This window comes from Schistocerca piceifrons, chromosome 2 (assembly GCF_021461385.2).
Source record: "Schistocerca piceifrons isolate TAMUIC-IGC-003096 chromosome 2, iqSchPice1.1, whole genome shotgun sequence".
NCBI lineage: Eukaryota > Metazoa > Arthropoda > Insecta > Orthoptera > Acrididae > Schistocerca > Schistocerca piceifrons.
In genome coordinates this window covers 198,207,758-198,228,713 of record NC_060139.1, presented here as the reverse complement: position 1 = coordinate 198,228,713, position 20,956 = coordinate 198,207,758, and the positions used below count along the sequence as shown (strand labels likewise).

At 43.0% G+C, this 20,956-nt stretch overlaps 1 protein-coding gene across 3 annotated transcripts in view; it reads right to left on the bottom strand.

Annotated features, from left to right (window-relative positions):
• The window catches only part of LOC124775916, a 394,798-nt gene that overhangs the window by 91,179 nt on the left and 282,663 nt on the right, over positions 1–20,956 (bottom strand). For all 3 annotated transcript variants that reach the window (XM_047250760.1, XM_047250757.1, XM_047250759.1), the window contains exon 2: positions 18,045–18,155. Coding sequence is in view for 2 of the 3 variants with exons in the window: in XM_047250757.1 (XP_047106713.1) it covers positions 18,045–18,155 (111 nt within the window). In the remaining variant the exon portion in view is untranslated. The remainder of the gene's footprint in view (positions 1–18,044; positions 18,156–20,956) is intronic.

The window sequence follows — 20,956 nt, the reverse complement described above, 5'->3', positions numbered from 1 at the left end:
AAGCAAGTACAATTCGGTCCCTATTCTCCCCGTGGTCCTCAGTTTTTGTGTTACGTTTATCGCTAATCACATTTCTGCTACTCCTCATCACTTCCGTATTTCCCCGGTTTGCTCTCAATCCAGTGTGTGCTCATTAGCCTTTCATTCCATTCAACAGTTCTTGCAATTGTTCCTCATTTTCACTGAGGATACCAATGACATCAGCGAATCTTATCATTGATGTCGCACTCTTGAATCTTTCTTTTATTTCCGTCACTGCCTCTTCCACGTATTCAGTAAACATTCGGGGGAAGGACTACAACTCCGTGTTATACTGTTTTTAATCCGAGCGCCGTTCTTTGTTTTTAGTTCTGATTTATCGCTCTTACTTATTGCACATATTTAACTTTCCCTATAGGTTACAGATATTTTACTGAAACTTTTGAACAACCCTGCTGCGTTTAAGGTCCTCAGATACCCTAGTGACGTGTGTTCCATAGCACAGAAAAACAGCTCCCAATCACGGAAAACACCTGCCTGTTAGTCTTTAGTGTGCTGGATTGGAAGTTAAAAATGGTTCTGAGCACTATGGGACTTAACAGCTGTGGTCATCAGTCCCCTAGAACTTAGAACTACTTAAACCTAACTAACCTAAGGACATCACACACATCCATGCCCGAGGCAGGATTCGAACCCGCGACCGTAGCAGTCACACGGTTCCGGACTGCGCGCCTAGAACCGCGAGACCACCGCGGCCGGCGCTGGATTGGAAGTGCGACAGGAATTGTCGGAGCACTAAGCCCGGAAGATCTTTTCTGAGAAGGCCACAGAATGTCGCGGCGTGGTCGCGGGCTTATCGATAACTCTTCACAAGGCCTTATCGGCAGCTGTATCTTTAGAGGCTTATCAGCGCTGTAAACACGACCAGTCGCGGTCCCCATAGAAAACGAGAACAAGAAATGCCGATAAGTTGTCTTTAAACAGTGCGATTGATTCTTTTGTTTTACTTTCACCAGCTCGAACGCCGTCTCGGTAACTTGAGTTTGGAGTTGGTTTTTCCAAATTGCATTTCGCGGAAACGTCTTTTTATCGGTGACCGATAATTCCTGGTATTGTAAGCGGGAATCCACACTTGCAATAAAATCGACCTATTCTACTGTGCCTCACTTGACTGAGTAGTTATAGTTTTTTTGGTTCTCTCCACTGTCATGGAACGTCAAACCCTAATCTTCTTTCTTTCGTTGTCATGAAATTAATTTCTCTACGCTGAAAATAAGTCACCCGTTTCACAGAGCACTTTGCGTACTTTCAAATGGGCTTGCTGTGTTAAATTTCTTCTTGTCCTTCGTTTCAACACTGCTGAAAGGAATAATTAACACCAGCGAGTGAAATATATTTTAGGTAAACTTTTCTCCTTAATAACAAAATTGAACACGTCCTATGCACAGGTCGATAACGTAAAAATCGGTTGTAGCTCCAGGACCATGTTCTACAGGAAGTTTTATTGATTTGTTTCGATTCTGGGATGTAAAAACTTCATTTACAACGTATTCTGTTGAAATTTACGTAGCACACATTAAGAACGAAACCCCAGGGTGCTATTTGTCATATATAGTGTACTCATTATTTGTAAACGATATTGAAACTGGAAAAATAAATAATGGCTGGTGACTGCAAATACTTCCTCAGTAATGTACATCCAGTCATAGACTTCCTTAATCCATTATGGAAAAAACATATTTAAACGTTTTCCCTGTGTCTTATTTTGCAGGCAACTTTATCTACAGCTGTCCAGTACCACTGCGTTGATTGTCCTTATCGTTAAGGCGGCGTTTCTACAATGCAGCAGGGGTCTCGACGTCAAGTGACAGCTTTGCTGCGTCGATAATATTTGGGTGGAGTAGGTTAACAGTTAAAGTCGCTTGAGAGGTACATCGGCATTTTACAGTACATTACCCAACTACTAACCGCAATAAGGAAGTTAAACGCTGTCAATAAGATACACACAAGCACATAATGTTGTTAGCTCTTATTCTGAAGGATTTTAAAAATACGGGTAATTTCGTTACAAATATAATGTCGATTAAAGTACACGCAAATGAAAATCAGTGATGGAGCTTTCAAAAGTACAGGGCTCTTCTTCCGAGAGAACTACGAAAAATATGTTGGAAAATAGGCAAAACAAGTGTTGTAGGAAATACAAGATAATATTCTCCTCGGTAGCTACCCGGTTAGTGCTACGATTGTTAGCTGAAGGGGTCCGGTTTCGATTCACGGCAGGATCGGAGATTTTCTCCGCTTAGAAACTGGGTGTTGCGATGTCCGTAAGTTCGTATCGTCATGACTGACATTCCACGGCTGAGATGGCACGTCACGAAAGCCAATAAAAATAAACAAGAAATGCATAATACAGCCAAATCTTTGTGAAATGATCCGATCAAGACATCAGAGTGCTGTCGGCGCAAGGTAAGGAAGTGTCAATATCGTGAGCAAAGACGAGAGAGAGAGAGAGAGAGAGAGAGAGAGAGAGAGAGAGAGAGAGAGTGGGGGAGGGGGGGGGGGGCCTCGGCTTATAGCCTTACAACGTTCCAATGGCTAGTCCATGTTTGTGGAGATCAGGTGAAACAGCAATTTTGGGAGGAATGAGCATCCACAGTTATGCCACGGTATGTACTGGAAAGTACGGGAGCAGATAGGCAGAAAAACTTCGGAACACAGAGGCAGTAACGGTAAAGCATTTCGTGGCTGAAAAATGGTTCAAATGGCTCTAAGCACATCTGAGGCCATCAGTTCCCTAGACTTAGAACTACTTAAACCTAACTAACCTAAGGACATCACATACATCCATGACCGAGGCATGATTCGAACCTGCGACCGTAGCAGAATCGATCGGCAACAGACCGAATAGCCATTAGGTGCTCTGGTCCCGGTCAAGCGTCCGTCCCTTTCTTCAGCGTGTGTCTACCGCACGCCATTGTGAACAATGAACAATGGGATGGGACTGTGTGTCCAGTCGCGCTTTCGCTACCTGCGTTGCTACTAGTAGCTGCTGATAGCAGGTGCAGGTGGACAAATAATGTCTACCAGAGACGAAAGTAACGTCGGAAGTCCCCCAAGGAAGTGTGATAGGATCGATACTAATCTAAAATGATTTACCAGGTACGCTGACCAGCAACAACTGAGTATGTTCATGACTACAGGGAAGGATCCTAAAGAAATGGAAGTTTGGAATAATTAAAGGGAGCTCTCCTTAGCTGTGGAAGAATGTAAAATAATGTAAATATCAAAGAGGAAGACTCCATAGGTAGTTAAAAAGATTGGTAGTGATTATATGGAAACAGTCACATCTATTAAATTTTCAAGGTTACATAATAAGGAGCGATATGAGATGAACACTTAGAGCCTCCAGCAGGAAAAAATGAAGAGAAGACTTAATAGTCGTTGGAAGAGTGCTGGGAAAGTAAAGTGGGTGTGTAACGGAGCTCGTCCGTAATAGGGTAGTACTACCAAATCAAGATGATGATGATGATGATGATGACGACGACACTGGATTGAGGGTGCTTAACAGCATCGTCATTAGCTCACTTAATATCAACATACAAATCTTCGTGGTATGAATGATGTTATTCTTACAAGCCAAATTGCTGCAGGAACATATATTTGTAAGTTTTCTTAGCAGCTTGTCATGCATGGTTTTTTTTTTTTTTTTTGGGAGGGTGGGGGGGATTTTACTCATGGCACTGAACTACGACACTGAAAATATTCAGCTCACTCTACCCACGGTAAGTATTTAAGTTAATGGTAAATATACTTTACTACAACCCATAACATATTTCTAGAATAGTGAGCGAAGAGGCTTAAAGGGCTGTTTATCTTTCCGTAAAAATTGGGAGTATCGCAAAACTTTCAAGAAAGTATCTGCCATAACACTGACGTCTTTGTTGTTGAATGAAACTGAAGTTATCCTGACTTGAAATTCTACTTAATTGAGCGAGAATCACAAAAAATGGCAAAACTGACTTACATCTATATGGCTGACAGCTTAATAGAAACGAGTATCAAACAATCCACTCTGATTGCATTACTATCAGGTTCCCGTATTTAGGTTAGAGGCTTGGTAATTTACGAAATTTTAGAAGCCGTGTTACAATGTTGTCAGCTACAAAGGTGGGCAAGTCTCCATCCGAGTGGTATTGCACAAGCTTCGTACATTGGTAGATCACCTCGACAGAGGAGGAAACGGTGTGTCAGGACTACTGTTATCGCAGGGTTTGGGGTCCTTATAAAGACGACATGATAGTGGTCATGGAATTCAGAGGCTTGTAACAAATGCGTTCTACTTATGTGAGTTGGATCCGTACACATCAACACACTGTGACAGCAGCAACAGGTAGTGGGCTTACAAATGGCCTGTATTCTATATACGTAAATGTAAAAATTTGCTGTGTAACATTACATTACGACGGTGTAAACAAAACTGTCATCGTGTAAATGAAAAGGTACTAGAATCACGTTTCTGAAGTCAGCAGATATCTGAGATTAATGACAATATTTGTTCTGGAACAGACGTTCTGCAGGTATATTGCTTTTATTTTTATTGTCTTTCCGTCCTGGACTACAATATTAGAAAATTCTGAAGGTATCATATATGAAATTGCAGGGAGATAAAGGCCATTTATAGGTTGTACAGAAACCCGACAGCAGTGGTTCGCAAATGGAGGCTTCAGTTAAGAAGGGAATGAGACAGGGTTGTAGTCTATTCCTGGTGTAATTTAATCTGTACACTGAACAGGCTGTAAAGTCAACCAAAGAATTTGGAAAATGAACCAAAGTTCAGGAAGAAAAGGGAAAATTTGGAGGTTTGCTGATGACATCGGAATTCTGTCAAACACGGCAAAGGACTTGGAAGAGCAGTTGAATGGAATGGGTAAAGTTTTGGAAGAGGGGTTATACGATCGACATCAACAAAAGAAGAACAAGGCTGACGGAATGAGGTCGAATTAAATCTGGCGAAGCTGAGGGAATAAGGTTAGGAAATGAGGCACTTAAAGTAGTAGATGAGTTTTGCTACCTGGGTAGCGAAGTAAATGGTAATTGTCGAAGTAGAGGGGATATAAAATGCAGTCCGACAACAGCAAGAAAAGAATTTCTGAAAATAATTTAGCTAATGCAGAATACAAATTTAAATGTCAACGGGGCTTTTCTGAAGGTATTTGCATGTAGCGTAGCCTTATATGAGAGTAAAACGTGAGCAGTGAACAGCTCAGACCAGAAGAGAAGCTTTTAAAATGCAGTACTTCAAAATAATGTTCAAGATTAGATTGCTAGATGGAATAAGTAATGAGGTGCTACTGAACAAAACAGGGGAAAAAGTAAATTTATAGCACAGCCTGACTCAAAGAAGGAATCGGAAGACGGGATATATTTTGAGGCATCAATGATCTGTCTGTTTCGTAGCGGAGGGAAGTGTGAGGGATACAAATTGTAGGGGAGATCAAGGCTCGAATACTGTAGAGAGGCTCAAATCGATAGATTTCAGCTGGTATAGAGATGGAGAGACTTCATAAGATATAATGGAGAACGGTATCAATCAGTTTTCAGACTGAAAAAAAACAACAAATTATTTTGTTGCTAGTAGTTCCAGGGTCGTATCCCCATTTTCAAGCCATACTTCCAGCCTTTGACTATGCTGTCAGGTTAGGATGCAACCTCATCACTGTTAGGCAAAGCAAATTTGGCTATAACTAGCTCCAAGAACGAATGACATAAGTACAACAAAAGCAATATAGCTGCGTTACATCAGTTTCAAAACAAAATACTTATCACCTACGGAATGGCAAATAAAATTGTCCTTGAAAAGAATGGAGATGATCACGAATAAAGAACATTACCTACTTGTTAAAATCTTTCAGTCGGGGTCTTTCAGCTTCATGCCTCCTATTCACCAGTACTGCTCTTTCCGTTTGAATCAACACAGGAGACGAGGTTCTCTGATAGGATGGAAACAGGACTCTACAAATAGAACCCAAGAGCAGGTCCTCATTTTACGGTACGTAAAACTTTGAGGTTTGCCAATGACATTGTAATTCTCTTAGAGACAGCAAAGGACTTGGAAGAGCAGTCGAACGGAATGGACAGCGTCTTGAAAGGAGGGTGTAAGACGAATATCAACAAAAACAAATCATGGATGATGGAATGTAGTCGAATTAAATCAGGTGATGCGAGGGAATTAGAGTAGGAAAAAGGATACACAAAGTAGTAGATGAGTTTTGCCATTCGGGCAGCAAAATAACTGATGATGGCCGAAGTAGAGAGGAGGTAAAATGACTGGCAATGGCCAGAAAAGCGTTTCTGAAGAAGAGAAATTTGCTGACATCGAGTGTAGAGTTAATTGTGAGGAAGTCTCTTCTGAAAGTATTTGTACGGAGTGTAGCCACGCATGAAAATGACACTTGGACGATAAAAAGTTTAGACAAGAAGAGAATACAAACTTTTTAAATGTGGTGCTACAGCAGAATGCTAAAGATTAGATGGGTAGATCACGTAACTAATGAGGAGTTGCTGAATAGAATTGGGGAGGAAAACATTTTGTGGCACAACCTGACTAGGAGAGGGGATCGGTTGATACGACACAGTATAAGACATCGAAGGATCATTAATTTAGTACTGGAGGGATATGTGGAGGGTAAAAATCGTAGAGGGAGACCAAGAGATGAATACAGTAAGCAGATTCAGAAGGGTGTAGGTTGCAGTAGTTTTTCGGAGATAAACAGGCTTGCACGGGATAGTGTAGCATGAAGAGTTGCATCGAACCAGTCTTCGTACTGAACATACAACAACAACAAGACTCGACAGCTGGAGATCGATAAAACTGGTACAGCACTGTCCGCTAAAGCCAGGCAGCAGTTCGATTCCGGGTGTGACGCGTGATGTAACACGGTGCAGCGGATACATAGCTTTGGTACAGTACTTCCGCTGCCACGCCAACTGCTGCTGGTAGCTTACCGACAGCCGACGACGTCGTCCGCACCCCGCATGGACGCCGCTGCCAGAAGACGCCCTCCGCCTCCGACGCCTCCTGCCGCCGTGCTTCCACGCAGCTCCTATCCACATCTCGTCTTACCGGTACGAGCGCCGGACCAAAACAACTCCAGCCAGCTCCGTCGCACCCTTATCGCTGTCCTCTGCTCGATACCCCGCCTTGTTACGATACGCCACTTGTCATAAACTGAGACACCGGTCGCTTCCAGCTTAAAGATTACTCTTACGACGCTAGGAAGGTTTACTTGTTTCGTCACCGCCCACGCTGCGGCTTCAGGTCGGCATTCCCTTATCAAAATTACGATGTCCGCCGTGTTGCCCTTGGCTATCTAGATATCAGGAGCAGACAGATGCAATGCAACACAACACGCATGATGGATATCATCAAATACAATCTTCCAAGGAAAATGTCTTTTCAGCAAAATGAAGGTAAGACATTACGCAGTAGCTAAAGCATCTGATAGCCACTCACCTTCACGCGATGAATGGGTATCGGGTAAGAAATGGCGAGTGGATTTATGGATTCATTTGCATTAAAGTTACGTCCATTCAAGTCTGAAATCCATCGGAATTCAATGTTGGTGGAGAAAGTTTATCGTGTCAAAAAATGTGTGTGAAATCTTACGGGACTTAACTGCTAAGGTCATCAGTCCCTAAGCTTACACACTACTTAATCTAAATTACCCTAAGGACACACACACACACACACACACACACACACACACACACACACACGCGCGCGCGCGCCTGCCCGACGGAGGACTCGAACCTCCACCGGGACCAGACGCACAGTCCTTGACTGCAGCGCCTGAGACCGCTCGGCTAATCCCGCGCGGCGTTTATCGTGTACTAACATCTTGTGCTTTATATGCTAACGAGAGGGAAGCCTTTGGCCTACCGCAGGACAGCAAGAAAATAGTTGAAATTTTACATGGCTTCGGGGCTTCCGCCCACTTTCTTTGGTCGGAGATTTTAGTGCTTTTCAGCGTGACCAGTTGATCCAATTACTTGCGCGATCAACCAGCCATATTTACAAACTACTATTTTATCAATACTGGAACGTAGTTCAGCTGATCTCTTTTACCGTAATGCTTTAACACCTGTAAGTCATTTTGTGACACTATCGCAAAGTCGATACAGACAAAATAATCAATACGAGTAATAATATAATAGTAAAGTAAAATGTGTACTGCCTGATAGGATGATTTGGATGATGAACTGTTTGTGGAAAAGACGCTAAGTTTCCGTCTGTGTAAGATGGAAAATAGTGTCAGAGGTTTGCAGCCGGAGGCTGCCATGAAGTTTCTGAAAACGTCTTCCGTAGATGTAAACGAAACGTTGCGCAAATGCTCTTGTTTTCTCGTCAACTACAAATAAATACTAGCTAGATGTTAAACCGGTTCTTCACAGTACTCTCTACCGGTTCTTCACAGTACTCTCTCTTTTTCACGTGTGCGCGCGCGCCTGTCAATAAAATGTCTCTCTGCGGCCTTCTTGACTTGTAGATACGAGTAACTGAAATACAGTACTCGGCGCGTTATTCCCATCCTTGAAGCTGTTTACGATGTTAAGACGGGAGCTTTACTGCCAGAGAACAATGTTTCTTCACAAAACCGTTCAGAAACTTCGCAAGTCAAAGAGCTCCCAGCCTTGGAAACTTACCGAATCGACGCTGCAAACATGTTTGTGCATCACTGCTAGCCGTCGATAAGACCGATTACCTGCGAGTTGTTGTGCTGTACAGCCTTCGCTCGCAAATCTTGCGTGCGTAACCAGCGACTATTTCTTCGGTCATAGTATGTTCGTTTGCGCCTTTCTAGTATACGAGAAAGTGGCTTGGTGCAAATCCAGTCTACCGGGCACATTTAATAGTTAGATTATTTTTCTTCATTTTGGGTACTACAGATGGAAGCACGAACAGCCATGTATCTGATTATAAGTAACAGACATTATCGTTTGGAAAGCGAGAGTATACTCATAGAAGGGTCATATTTAGAATTAATGTTTGTAAATTTAGCTGAGTATGCTCTCGATTTCTAAACGGTGATATCTATTACTTATAATCGGATACACTGCAGTTCGTGTTTACAGTTGCCATGATGGATATTGGGAGCTATGACAGAGTATGCCTAAATGGTGGACTGTTTTGATAGTTATAAAACTTGAAAATTACCTGTAGTAATGCAGTAAATAAAAATAGGCAAATCGAGAAATAGCAGCCGAAGTGGAATCATACATCTTACCTTCAAGAACCTTTCTTTCTTGAGTTATCAGTCTTCTTCTGACTGATCTGATGCAGCCAGCCACGAATTCCTCCCTTGCGCCAACCTCATCCCACAGTACCACTTGTGCCCTACTTTCTCAAATTTAGTTGGATGTATTCCTATTTGTGTCTTCCCCTACATTTTTCCCCTATACAGCACCCTCTAGTACTCTGGAAGCTATCCCTTGATGTCTTAATACGTGTGCCGTCATCTTGTCCCTTCTTCTTGTCTGTTTTCCACGTGTTTCTCTCTTCACCGATTCTGCGCACAGCCTCCGTATTCCTTGTAATTCCACCAGTTTTCAACATCCTTCTATAGCACCGCTTCTCAAACGTTTCGATCCTCTTTCCCTTTTGTTGGTCAGTTGAGTAACCTAGGGCTCATTTCCTTTGTTGGATTTCACGTGACCTCTGTTAAGATGAAGCCATTCTTCGTTCACTGGCGATGCTTCCGTTTATTGGGCAGTTCTAAGAACCTGAGATATATAAATGAACGACAGGGAGATGGTGAGCTGTAATAGAGGCTAGGACATTCACAGACACTAATTCGTGGAGAGGTTGAACGCGTTCATTTCAGACAAAACGTGTAATTTCGCTTTTTGATGAGGGAAAATTTTCCTGAGATGATTAAAATCAACGTAAACTGCACGTAATCACTAATGTTCAGTCACTGTGGCCTTCTTTTGTGGGCTCATCTATACAGGGTGTTACAAAAAGGTACGGCCAAACTTTCAGGAAACATTACTCACACACAAAGAAAGAAAATATGTTATCTGGACATGTGTCCGGAAACGCTGACTTTCCATGTTAGAGCTCATTTTATTACTTCTCTTCAAATCACATTAATCATGGAATGGAAACACACAGCAACAGAACGTACCAGCGTGACCTCAAACACTTTGTTATAGGAAGTGTTCAAAATGTCCTCCGTTAGCGAGGATACATGCATCCACCCTCCGTCGCATGGAATCCCTGATGCGCTGATGCAGCCCTGGAGAATCGCGTATTGTATCACAGCCGTCCACAGTACGAGCACGAAGAGTCTCTACATTTGGTACCGGGGTTGCTTTCAAATGCTCCCATAAATGAAAGTCAAGAGGGTTGAGGTCAGGAGAGCGTGGAGGTCATGGAATTGGTCCGCCTCTACCAATCCATCGGTCACAGAATCTGTTGTTGAGAAGCGTACGAACATTTCGACTGAAATGTGCAGGAGCTCCATCGTGCATGAACCACATGCTGCTTCGTACTTGTAAAGGCACATGTTCTAGCAGCACAGGTAGAGTATCCCGTATGAAATCATGGCGGTGAGTCGTGGAAGTACAGTACATTCTGATGAAACTAAAGTGAGCTCTAACATGGAAATTAAGCGTTTCCGGACACATGTCCACATAACATCTTTTCTTTATTTGTGTGTGAGGAATGTTTCCTGAAAGTTTGGCCGTACCTTTTTGTAACACGCTGTATATCAGTTGTTGCTCACTTATTCTGAAACAGCTTACGATAGAGGCAGGCTGTGCTGCCTAAACACGAGACATCCACAGAACTATAAAAACTCTGACAACAAACGTCGTATACAAACAGAGGATACGGAAAAGAAACATGGAGCGAAACAGTTGACCGGAGGTTCCTTGAGGAAGGAAAACGTGCCCAAAGCGCCTTGGCTCCAGCAGTCTGGAGTGAGCACTCGATTGCAATCTTGTGCGGGCCTATTCTCTGCTAGAAGCCGCATGCGGGCTGTGCGAAATCTGAAGCAACAAAAGACGCTCCCGTCCGTAACGCAACAGGAGACCTGTGGCAAAAGCCGTATGTAATTCGGATCATTATTTTGCTATCGTTGAACTGGTGATTAGGTAATAATCTCACCAATCAGCACCTGTCTTCGATGGAATTAAAATTATTAAACTACTACGTTTTCGTTGAACCTTGTGGGTACCATTCAGGAATTCTATGAGGGGGGGGGGGGGGATTATACTAATGACCTATGTTCGCTTCGCCATACGCTTTACGGTGGTCTGTACAGTGCAGGTGTGGACGCAGAACCGCTGTACAAGCTGGAGCGGATCGGGTACAGAATTGTCGTAATCAAACTGTACACAACGTTTAGGTCTGGGGATTAGCAAGGAGCAGATCGGATTGATGGAACACTCGGTGCGGGGAACTTTGTGGGCACAGAGCTGGCCGCAGGCGCCAAGGCGACGACTGCTGACAGGCGGTAGCGTCGCCGTGGGAATCGCCGGGCAACCAGAGACGCCGCGGAGTCAGCGCCAGCGCCGCCCACGGTAACACGCGACACGCCTCCCCGCTCCTCAGCTCACCTCCAGGGCAGCGGAGGCAGGTGCGTGCCGCGAGCAACCGTACAGGCTCATGTGGCATTATCTGAAGGCTACAACGAGTTCTGAAATTTTGTGTAACGCGTCCAGCCACGAGTCCATCATTTAATTACGACACAACTGGTTTCCAAAGACCGCCATTGTAGCAGAGAAACAACTAATGAACTTGTAACACCCATATCGATTAGAAATAGATTTATTCTATGCAACTATGTATCTGTGATTATGAAGTGTTTGTTCTTTGTTAGTTAAGGTCGTTGATTTGTGACAAGATAGTTGAAGTTTGTAATACATACTGTAATTAGACTGTTTAGGTTTTTATGTTGGTAACGTCACGTAGCGCTCCGTATGAGAATCACTGGCTGTGCTGTGTGCAGTCTGTGGCTGGTTTGTATTGTTGGAATATTCGCTATTGTAGTGTTGGGCAGCTGGATGTGAACAGCGCGTAGCGTTGCACAGTTGGAGGTGAGCCGCCAGCAGTGGTGGACGTGGGGGGAGAGATGGCGGAGTTTTGAGAGCGGATGATCTGGGCGTGTGTCCATCAGAAAGAGTAAATTTGTAAGATTGGATGGCATGAACTAATATATAAATGACTTGTGAACATTATTAAGGTAAATACATTGTTTGTTCTCTATCAAAATCTTTCATTTGCTAACTATGGCTATCAGTAATCAGTGCCTTCAATAGTTAGAATCTTTTATTTAGCTGTCAGTCTATTGCAGTAGTTCGAGTAACAAAGATTTTTGTGAGGTAAGTGATTCATGAAAGGTAGAGGTTATTGTTAGTCAGGGCCATTCTTTTGTAGGGATTATTGAAAGCCAGATTGCGTTGCGCTAAGAACATTGTGTGTCAGTTTAGTGATGATCAGAATAAGCAAAGAGAGAAATGTCTGAGTACGATCAGTTTTGCTCAGCTGTTTGAAAATCAAATAACGTAAGGGGTTTATCAGCACAGTAATTCATCAGTTTTTCTAAGGGGATGTTTCAATATCGTAAAAGCTAAATGATATTTAAAAATAATGAAATTATATAGTATATCTATGTTCCTAAAGAAAAATATATTGGAAGCTGGTTCATTCTTAGGGACCTTGTATTGTGAAATATAAAAGCTGTAGGGAAGTGCCTCCTCAACGGAAGTAGCTTGGCGCGAGGTAAAAGGTGGTTTTGGCGGTCGTACTGGGCGACTACTTGGTGTGAACGGTGCGCAGTCAGTGGCTAGCCGTTGTACAGTACACATTGAGGGTGCCAAGGGAGGCATTTGGATGCCGTTTTGTCTGGAATTTTGCCTCGGATGTGGATTTGGCTGTTGCATGGTGCTCTTGGCAATAAGGAATGGTTCTTGATTCAAATGGCTCTGAGCACTATGGAACTTAACATCTTAGGTCATCAGTCCCCTAGAACTTAGATCTACTTAAACCTAACTAACCTAAGGACATCACACACATCCATGCCCGAGGCAGGATTCGAACCTGCGACCGGAACGGTCGCTCGGTTCCAGACTGTAGCGCCTAGAGGCCTCAGGCACACAGATATGTATTATAGCATGGAGCAGATAGTTTCTGTGAGTGTTTCCAATAATAATCCAAGTGCTATAAACTTGTGTTTTGAAACTGAACTTTATCCTAATGATGAACCGATGCAGGATCCCCTCCCTAAGTGTGCAGAAAACCGAGTAGCCTGTTCTAACAAAATAGTAATTTGACTCTGTGTATTAAATGTGCAAAAATTCAGTGGCAGAGAGTGTAAATGTTATTGTCTAAAATACCTGCTTGACAGGTGATGAAAAAAACTCTTAAATTTACTTGAAACGTAATTTAGCTTTTATTGCTATCATGAATAATTCTGTTTAGGTTAATCGAGTTCAGTGTTGAGTAATTTGTTTTGAAGGATGAAAACATAAATTATTCCAAGTGGGAGTAAGAATTAATTTTGGTGGAATTGAACTTTGCTTCTGAAATAATCACAGAGTTTGCCTAGAGAGACAGTATCAGTTTATGGGTACCCACCATATTCTTTTCATATTAGGAATATATGTGAAATATTGTTGCTACTAAAGAAATCTGATACTTTTCCTTAAATGTGAGTATAAGAAGTGTAAATGTAGTATTATTTAATTTTATTTATGGTATTTATATGTCAGTTAAGTCAGAAATCTTTTCATGCACAAATTCAGTTCAGTGTTTTCTGTAGTAACATCACTGAATCACGTAATGATAGTGATTGTAACTGTATTATTATGAGTGGGGCACTATATTGCTTTCTATGATTACTGGCTTGTGCATTAATGGTAACTACTGCTACCCAAAATTTAGATCGGCCTGTAGTCATGTGTATCCAGTGTACCAGTCAAAGGGAATCTTAAAGAAAGTCACAACAACTACTAATATCCAATTTCCTTGAAGATAATGTTTCAAATTAATTTGCCTAATTAGGCTGGCGACCGTGTATTGTTTCATTCGTATGAAATTTTCTACTTTTATTACCCCAGAGTAAAGCCTGTTTAGTTTTCTATTAATTACATTATATATCGAAATTACTGTCCGATACTTTATCCGTTAGACAAACGTACGGTCAAAACTAAAAATCCTCCCAGGGGGTAACACTAGTTTGTGTCTCAGCAAACGAGTTTAGTGTTATAAACCATCCACATGGCCGATCATGCAGTCATCGACATCTGCGTGGAAGTAAAAAATAAAAAAATAAAAAAAACGGCGCCTGTGTTGTCGACCTGGCTTGTTCTGTTCATCCGCAGTGATTGTTTTTGCTAACACTGTTTTGTTCTTGTTTCCTTCCTTAAGATGGCAAGTTTAAGTGAACAAGGTGCAGCTGAGGCTTTTTGCTTTTACCCGGCAAAAATGCTGCTGAAACCGTTTTAATATTGAAAACAGGTTACCGAGGTGACGCTATGGAAAACATTCACGTGTACGTATGGTTTGCTCTATTCAGAGGTGGCGACATGTCGAGTGACGACAAACCTCATTCTGGACGTCCATCAGCTGCCCAAATCGACGAAAATATTGAACAAATTCGAGAGCTTGCGCTCACGGACCGTCGACAGACAACCGATCAGCTGTCAGAGATTAGTGGGTTATCTTCGATGTGACAATCAAAAGGAAGTCGAGTTGAAACATGTGCTTTGAAACAACAGCGTGAAACTGATCCAGATTTTCTGTCAAAGGTCATTACGGTGATGAGTCATGGTGCTATAGTTACGACCCAAAAACAAAGCAACAGTCAATACAATGGAAGACGTCATCGTCACCTCGTTCAAAAACATGTCGTCAAATAAAAAAGCATCAAAACAATGCTAATTTGCTTTTTTGATGCCAAGGGCATAGTTCATTCGGAGTTTGTTCCTCCAGGTTAGACCGCCAATCAAACCTTTTACGTGGAAGTTTTAAGAAGATTGCGCAACAGCTTTCGTAAAAACAAAAAAAAAAAAAAAATAAAAAAATAAAAAAAACATTTGTGGCAGACAGGGGACTGGTTCTTCCACCACGACAACACACCTCCACACACAGCCATCTCTGTTAGACAGTTTCCGGCTAAAAACGACATGGTTCCACCGCCAGACGCACCGTACTCGCCTGACCTGACACCGTGCAACTTTTCCTTATTTCCACGCATGAAAAGGGGCATGAAAGTACACCGATTTGACAACACTGAAGACGTCAAGAAAATAAACGAGAAGCCATTTTTAAGTATGACGACAAAAAATGTTTCGAACAGTGGAAGCACCGGTGGAAAAAATGTGTTAGCTGTAATGGACAGTATTTCGAAGGGGATAAAGTTCTTTTGTAAACAGTTTCAAAATATATAGCTTTTAAGAAAATAAGTCCGATTTTTTTGGGTATCCCTCGTACTACACTACATACACTATCTGATGAAAAGTGTCAGGACACTTGTTAGTGAACATTAATATGAGGTGCTCCCCCCCCCCCTCCCCTCGCCGCTGTTGGGGATACTTTCAATGATTTGTCTGAATGACTGTGGACCATTTGTCAACGAGCTCACTTCTTGCACGACGGCCCTCCTGTACAATTCAGTCACACAGCTCATCAGTACTTGGATGTTTCCTCATCGACGGATAGACACAGGTGGCCTAATTTCTTGGCCACCACGCTCGCCTGATTTCCATTTCCACTTGCGGGGCGATCTAAAATCATTGCCGTATTCGTCTTCAGTGCCTGTCATGAAATCCCTTCGGAATCGAAATGTGTCAGGTTGTGAGGAAATACGCAATACTCCTGGAGTTTGGAATCCTGTTATGAGGGCCATGAGAAATCGATGTGAGGCCTGCATTCAAGGAGGAGGTGGACATTTAGAACACCACCTGTAAAGGCAATTACCTTCGAGAAGAAAAACATTTCCGTGAATCTCACTGTTTCGAAAGCCATAACTCAAAACCAAGCATTTCCGGACACTTGTTGTACTGAACTTTTTTTGTTGTCTACATATGGAGAACACCCATCTGAAATTGTGGCCTCTGTTTTTGGATCACCCTGTAGATAGTCCTTTTTCCTTTTTCAGGAAAGAAAAATCCTCCACTCTGCAGTAGCTTGCAGAGTTCATTTGTATACAGGGCTCGTGTATACAGGGCTCGTGCGCATGCGCAGACCTGAATCCGCGTATCAGCAGTGCCTTCCCCCCGCTCCTGGCTACTTTTGAAGCGTGGCTGTTTGCCGTTTGAGCGGTAGCAGCAAGTAGCCAGAAGCTACCCGGAAAAATTTTGCCGGCGCGGCCAAGCTGCCAGTTTCGCGCATGCGCAGAGCAAGCTGAGTTATAGTGGGGGAGTCTTTCTCCACGTGACCCGTGTATATGTTTCGTGATGTTGCTGGTCTCTTCGTTTACAGCTCCCACGTCAAATGAAAACAAAACAGGTCTCTGTGGCCGGGAGCCATCAAGTCAATTAATATACATTCTCATAACCATGCAAGACCAAAATAAGTTAGTAGTTTCAGTTTCCTGATTTAATATTATTTCCACGTTATTAGCAATCAACCATTAATGTCTTAATGAAGCTATTTCTGTCAGTTTTGTAGAGAAATTTGCTTCTATTAATTTTTTCCGCTGAGGCAGTTTATTTGAAACGTAGTGTTCCATTCCGCACTATAGACTACTTTCAATTTCGTTCAATTTCAAGTGCAAATTTTCATTTTCTGGAACAAATGACGTTATTCCATAATAAAGAACCAAACATGACAATACAGTACTGGACCTCCAAGAAAATCGGTATCACGAAAACCACATAGAAAAGCTGAATATCATGTACTTCAGAGGGCATCTGGACATAGAAATGTGTAATTAGAACGGAATGAAGCATTTTAGTGTGGTTCACGAAATTCAGATGCTGCTGGAGTAGTCTCTGATGTCCTGTTCCTTTTATGACACTGTAAGATCTCGTAATGCTATATACGTACGAACATACGTAAACATTTACTTGAAGCTGACTAAGTAGGCAAGTTTGGTCAGTAGTTTGGAACTAAATATTTTGTTTCAAATATAATGACAGCTGTAGCAGAATTTTACAAATCTGCCTTCTGTAAAAGTGTTTCTCGATCACAAGGCACTTGTCTAGTACGTCCTCTAGGCCTGAACTTATTTCTTAATTTGTGTTTACGTCTTAAATTTCTGGAATGCCATTTATGCTAAATTGTAGACAGACAGCATACCGTGTTTTATCGTTTTAACTCCCCACATGGCTTCATATTTATTCCTAGAGTAGAATATAAACTGTCAGTTGTACAGTTTCTTTGCCTCACAGACAACCTTGTTAATTTTTTACACATTTTGAAATATTCATGAAATTTATTGTCCTTTATTCTGGTGTAAGCTACACAAGAATCTTTATTTTTTTTTGCAAGAAATTTGTATTCCATCCTACTAGCTTTTTGCTGTGCTGTATAGATGTAAACCTGTTGGAAATGCTACATAGCAACATTGCAGAGTACGAATTACTTCGAGCTGTGGAGTCTAATTTTGAAATGATATTTTGCCAAGAACTGCTTCCTTATTTGCATCCTTTATCTGGGTGGGATATGATAAAACAATTGCTCTAAGTACACCTCTGTACGTCCTCTCAACAACATGCCGCAGGGCTGCACATGGTCACGTGATGCCCCACCACGCACGAAATTCCACCAGAAATGCGACGAAAAGCGTATGAGCAGAGCAAGCACCAAGCACGGGCTGCCTCGTCATGGTAGCTGCGCATGCGCAGTACAGCCTGTTGTCTGGTAACTGCTCAAACGAATGTTGACTCTCTTCATTGAACTGTCTGGTAATTTGATCAGGTCCGGTGCTATTTATGACCTCAACTCTGATTATATTTCACGCCGAGTTGAAAATGGGCCATTATCAATCTGCGAACGGCATATGCGAGCAACAGGTGGCGCGGCACAGTAGCGCGAGCAGAGTGCGAGATGGACCCACCTGCTTGGCCTTGGCGGAGGCCCTGACGAGCTGCTCATGGTCGGCGTGATCGGCGCGCGTCTCTGCCAGGTAGTCGGCCAGGTACTGCTCATACTGCGCCAGCCTCTGCACCTGCAACCACAGACAAGTGCTCCACTCAGTTACCCTGCCGGAATCTGCGTGCTGGTTGCAGGAGTAAGGAAAAGTAGAGGATCTCAGAGGTCGAGATGTGATGTTACTGAAAGATCTTGAAAGATTCACTGATAAGAAGTGACCAGGTTCTCCACAGAATCTACGAGGAAAAGCCTGTACAGAGGACACTGACAAGCGGAACATGTGTTAAAGACATCAGGGAATATTTCCAATGAAAGTCAGTTTCAATACAGCTGTATTTTATTTTGACATTTATATACTACAACGTGCACTGAAAGAAATTAACTAAAAAAAAAAAAAAAAAAAAACGATACACCACGAAGGAATTATTCGACTGCGACGGAAATCGCTAAATGTGATGTACACTACAAACCATTAAAATTGCTACACCACGAAGACGACGTGCTACAGACGCGAAATTTAGCCGACAGGAAGAAGATGCTGTGATATGCAAATGATTAGCTTTTCAGAGCATTCACACAAGGCTGGCGCCGGTGGAGGCGCCTACAACGGGCTGACATGAGCAAAGTTTCCAACCGACTTCTCATAAACAAACAACAGTTGACCGGCGTTGCCTGGTGAAACGTTGTTGTGGTGCTTTGTGTAAGCAGCAGACATACGTACCATCACGTTTCCGACTTCGATAAAGGTCGGGTTGTAGCCTATCGCGATTGCGGTTTATCGTATCGCGACATTGCTGCTCACATTGGTCGAGATCCAATGACTGTTAGCAGAATATGGAATCGGTGGGTTCAGGAGGGTAATAAGGAACGCCGTGCTGGATCCCAACGGCCTCGTATCACTAGCAGTCGGGATGACAGGCATCTTATCCACATGGCTGTAACGGATCGTGCAGCCACGTCTCGATCTCTGGGTCAACAGATGGGGACGTTTGCAAGACAACAACCATCTGCACGAACAGTTCGACGGCGTTTGCAGCAGCATGGACTATCAGCTCGAAGTCCACGGCTGCGGTTACCCTTCAGGCTGCATCACAGACAAGAGCGCCTGCGATGGTGTACTCAACGACGAACCTGGGTGCACGAATGGAAAAACGTCATGTATTCGGATGAATGCAGGTTCTGTTTACTGCATCATGATGGACGCATCCGTGTTTGCCGACATCGCAGTGAACGCACATTGGAGACATGTAGGCGTCATCGCCATACTGGCGTATCACCCGGCGTCATGGTATGGGGTGCCATTGGTTACACGTCTCGGTCACCTCTTGTTCGCGTTGCCGGCACTTTGAACAGTGGACGTTACATTTCAGATGTGTTACGACCCGTGGCTCTACCCTTCATTCGATCCCTGCGAAACCTTACATTTAAGCAGGGTAATGCACGACCGCATGTTGCTGGTCCTGTGCGGGCCTTTATGGATACAGAAAATGTTCGACTGCTGCCCTGGCCAGCACATTCTCCAGATCTCTCACCAATTGAAAACGTCTGGTCAGTGGTGGCCGAGCAACTGACTTGTCACAATACGCAAGTCACTACTCTGGATGAACTGTGGTATCGTGTTGAAGCTGCATGGGCAGCTGTACCTGTACACGCCATCCAAGATCTGTTTGACTCAATGCCCAGGCGTATCAAGGCCGTTATTACGGCCAGAGGTGGTTGTTCTGGGTACTGATTTCTCAGGATCTATGCACCCAAATTGCGTGAAAATGTAATCACATGTCAGTTCTAGTATAATATATTAGTCCAATGAATACCCGTTTATCGTCTGCATTTCTTCTTGGTGTAGCAATTTTAATGGGCAGTAGTGTAGATGTACAGACAAACAAGTGATTAAAGTGATTACAATTTTTAAAAAATGGATTTATTCAAGAGAAAGAGCTTCACCAATTGAGCAACATAACAACGCTTTAGTCTACCTCTGGTTCGTGTGCAAGCAGTTATTCGGCTTGTCATTGATTGAGAGAGGTCTTGGCTGCTCTGCTGAAGGATATCGTGCCTAATTGTGTCCAACGGACGTATTAGACTGTCAAAAATCCCGAGCTGCTTGGAGACCCTGTCCATAATCCTCCATACGTTCTCAGTCAGGGAGAGATCTGGCGATCTTGGTGGCCAAGATAGGATTTGGCAAGCACGAAGAAAAGCAGCAGATACTCACGCCATGAGGGGACGGACATTATCTTGCTGAATTGTAAGCAATGGATGGCTTGCCACGAAGGGCAACAAAACGAGCGTAGAGTATCGTCGACGTACTTCTATGCTGTAAGGGTGCCGCAGGTGTCAACCAAATGGTGCTGCTATGAAAAGAAATGGCACCCCACACTATCAGTCATGGTTGTCGAGCCGTATGGCGGGCGTCAGTCAAGTTGATAGTCAACTGCTGTCCGGGCCGTCTCTAGACGCGTCTTCGGCCTGGAATCACATTGACTGGACAAGAATTGTGTTCAGTGATGAGTCCCCCTTACAAACTGAGCTCTGATGGCCAGCGTAGACATGAGTGAAGACAACGTGAATATCAGTGGGATGGTCTGTGGTGTCATTTCATTTTGTAAGAATTTGATCATGAGATAAAAAAATACAGCTGTGAGGACATTGACTTGGACTAAATACAAAAACAGCGTAAGATGCTATCAGCTTTACAAACATGTACTGGAAGTCAGAAAAAGTTCTTATTCCCAGTGAAATAATACTCGCACCGTCGTGCTGGATAGCTTCCTGCAAAATCTGAGAGCACCACTCAACTTATTTTTCGATAATTTCTTTCATAACGATTCTGAAGTATCACAGTTAAGGTCGAAATATGCCGATACATGTAATATC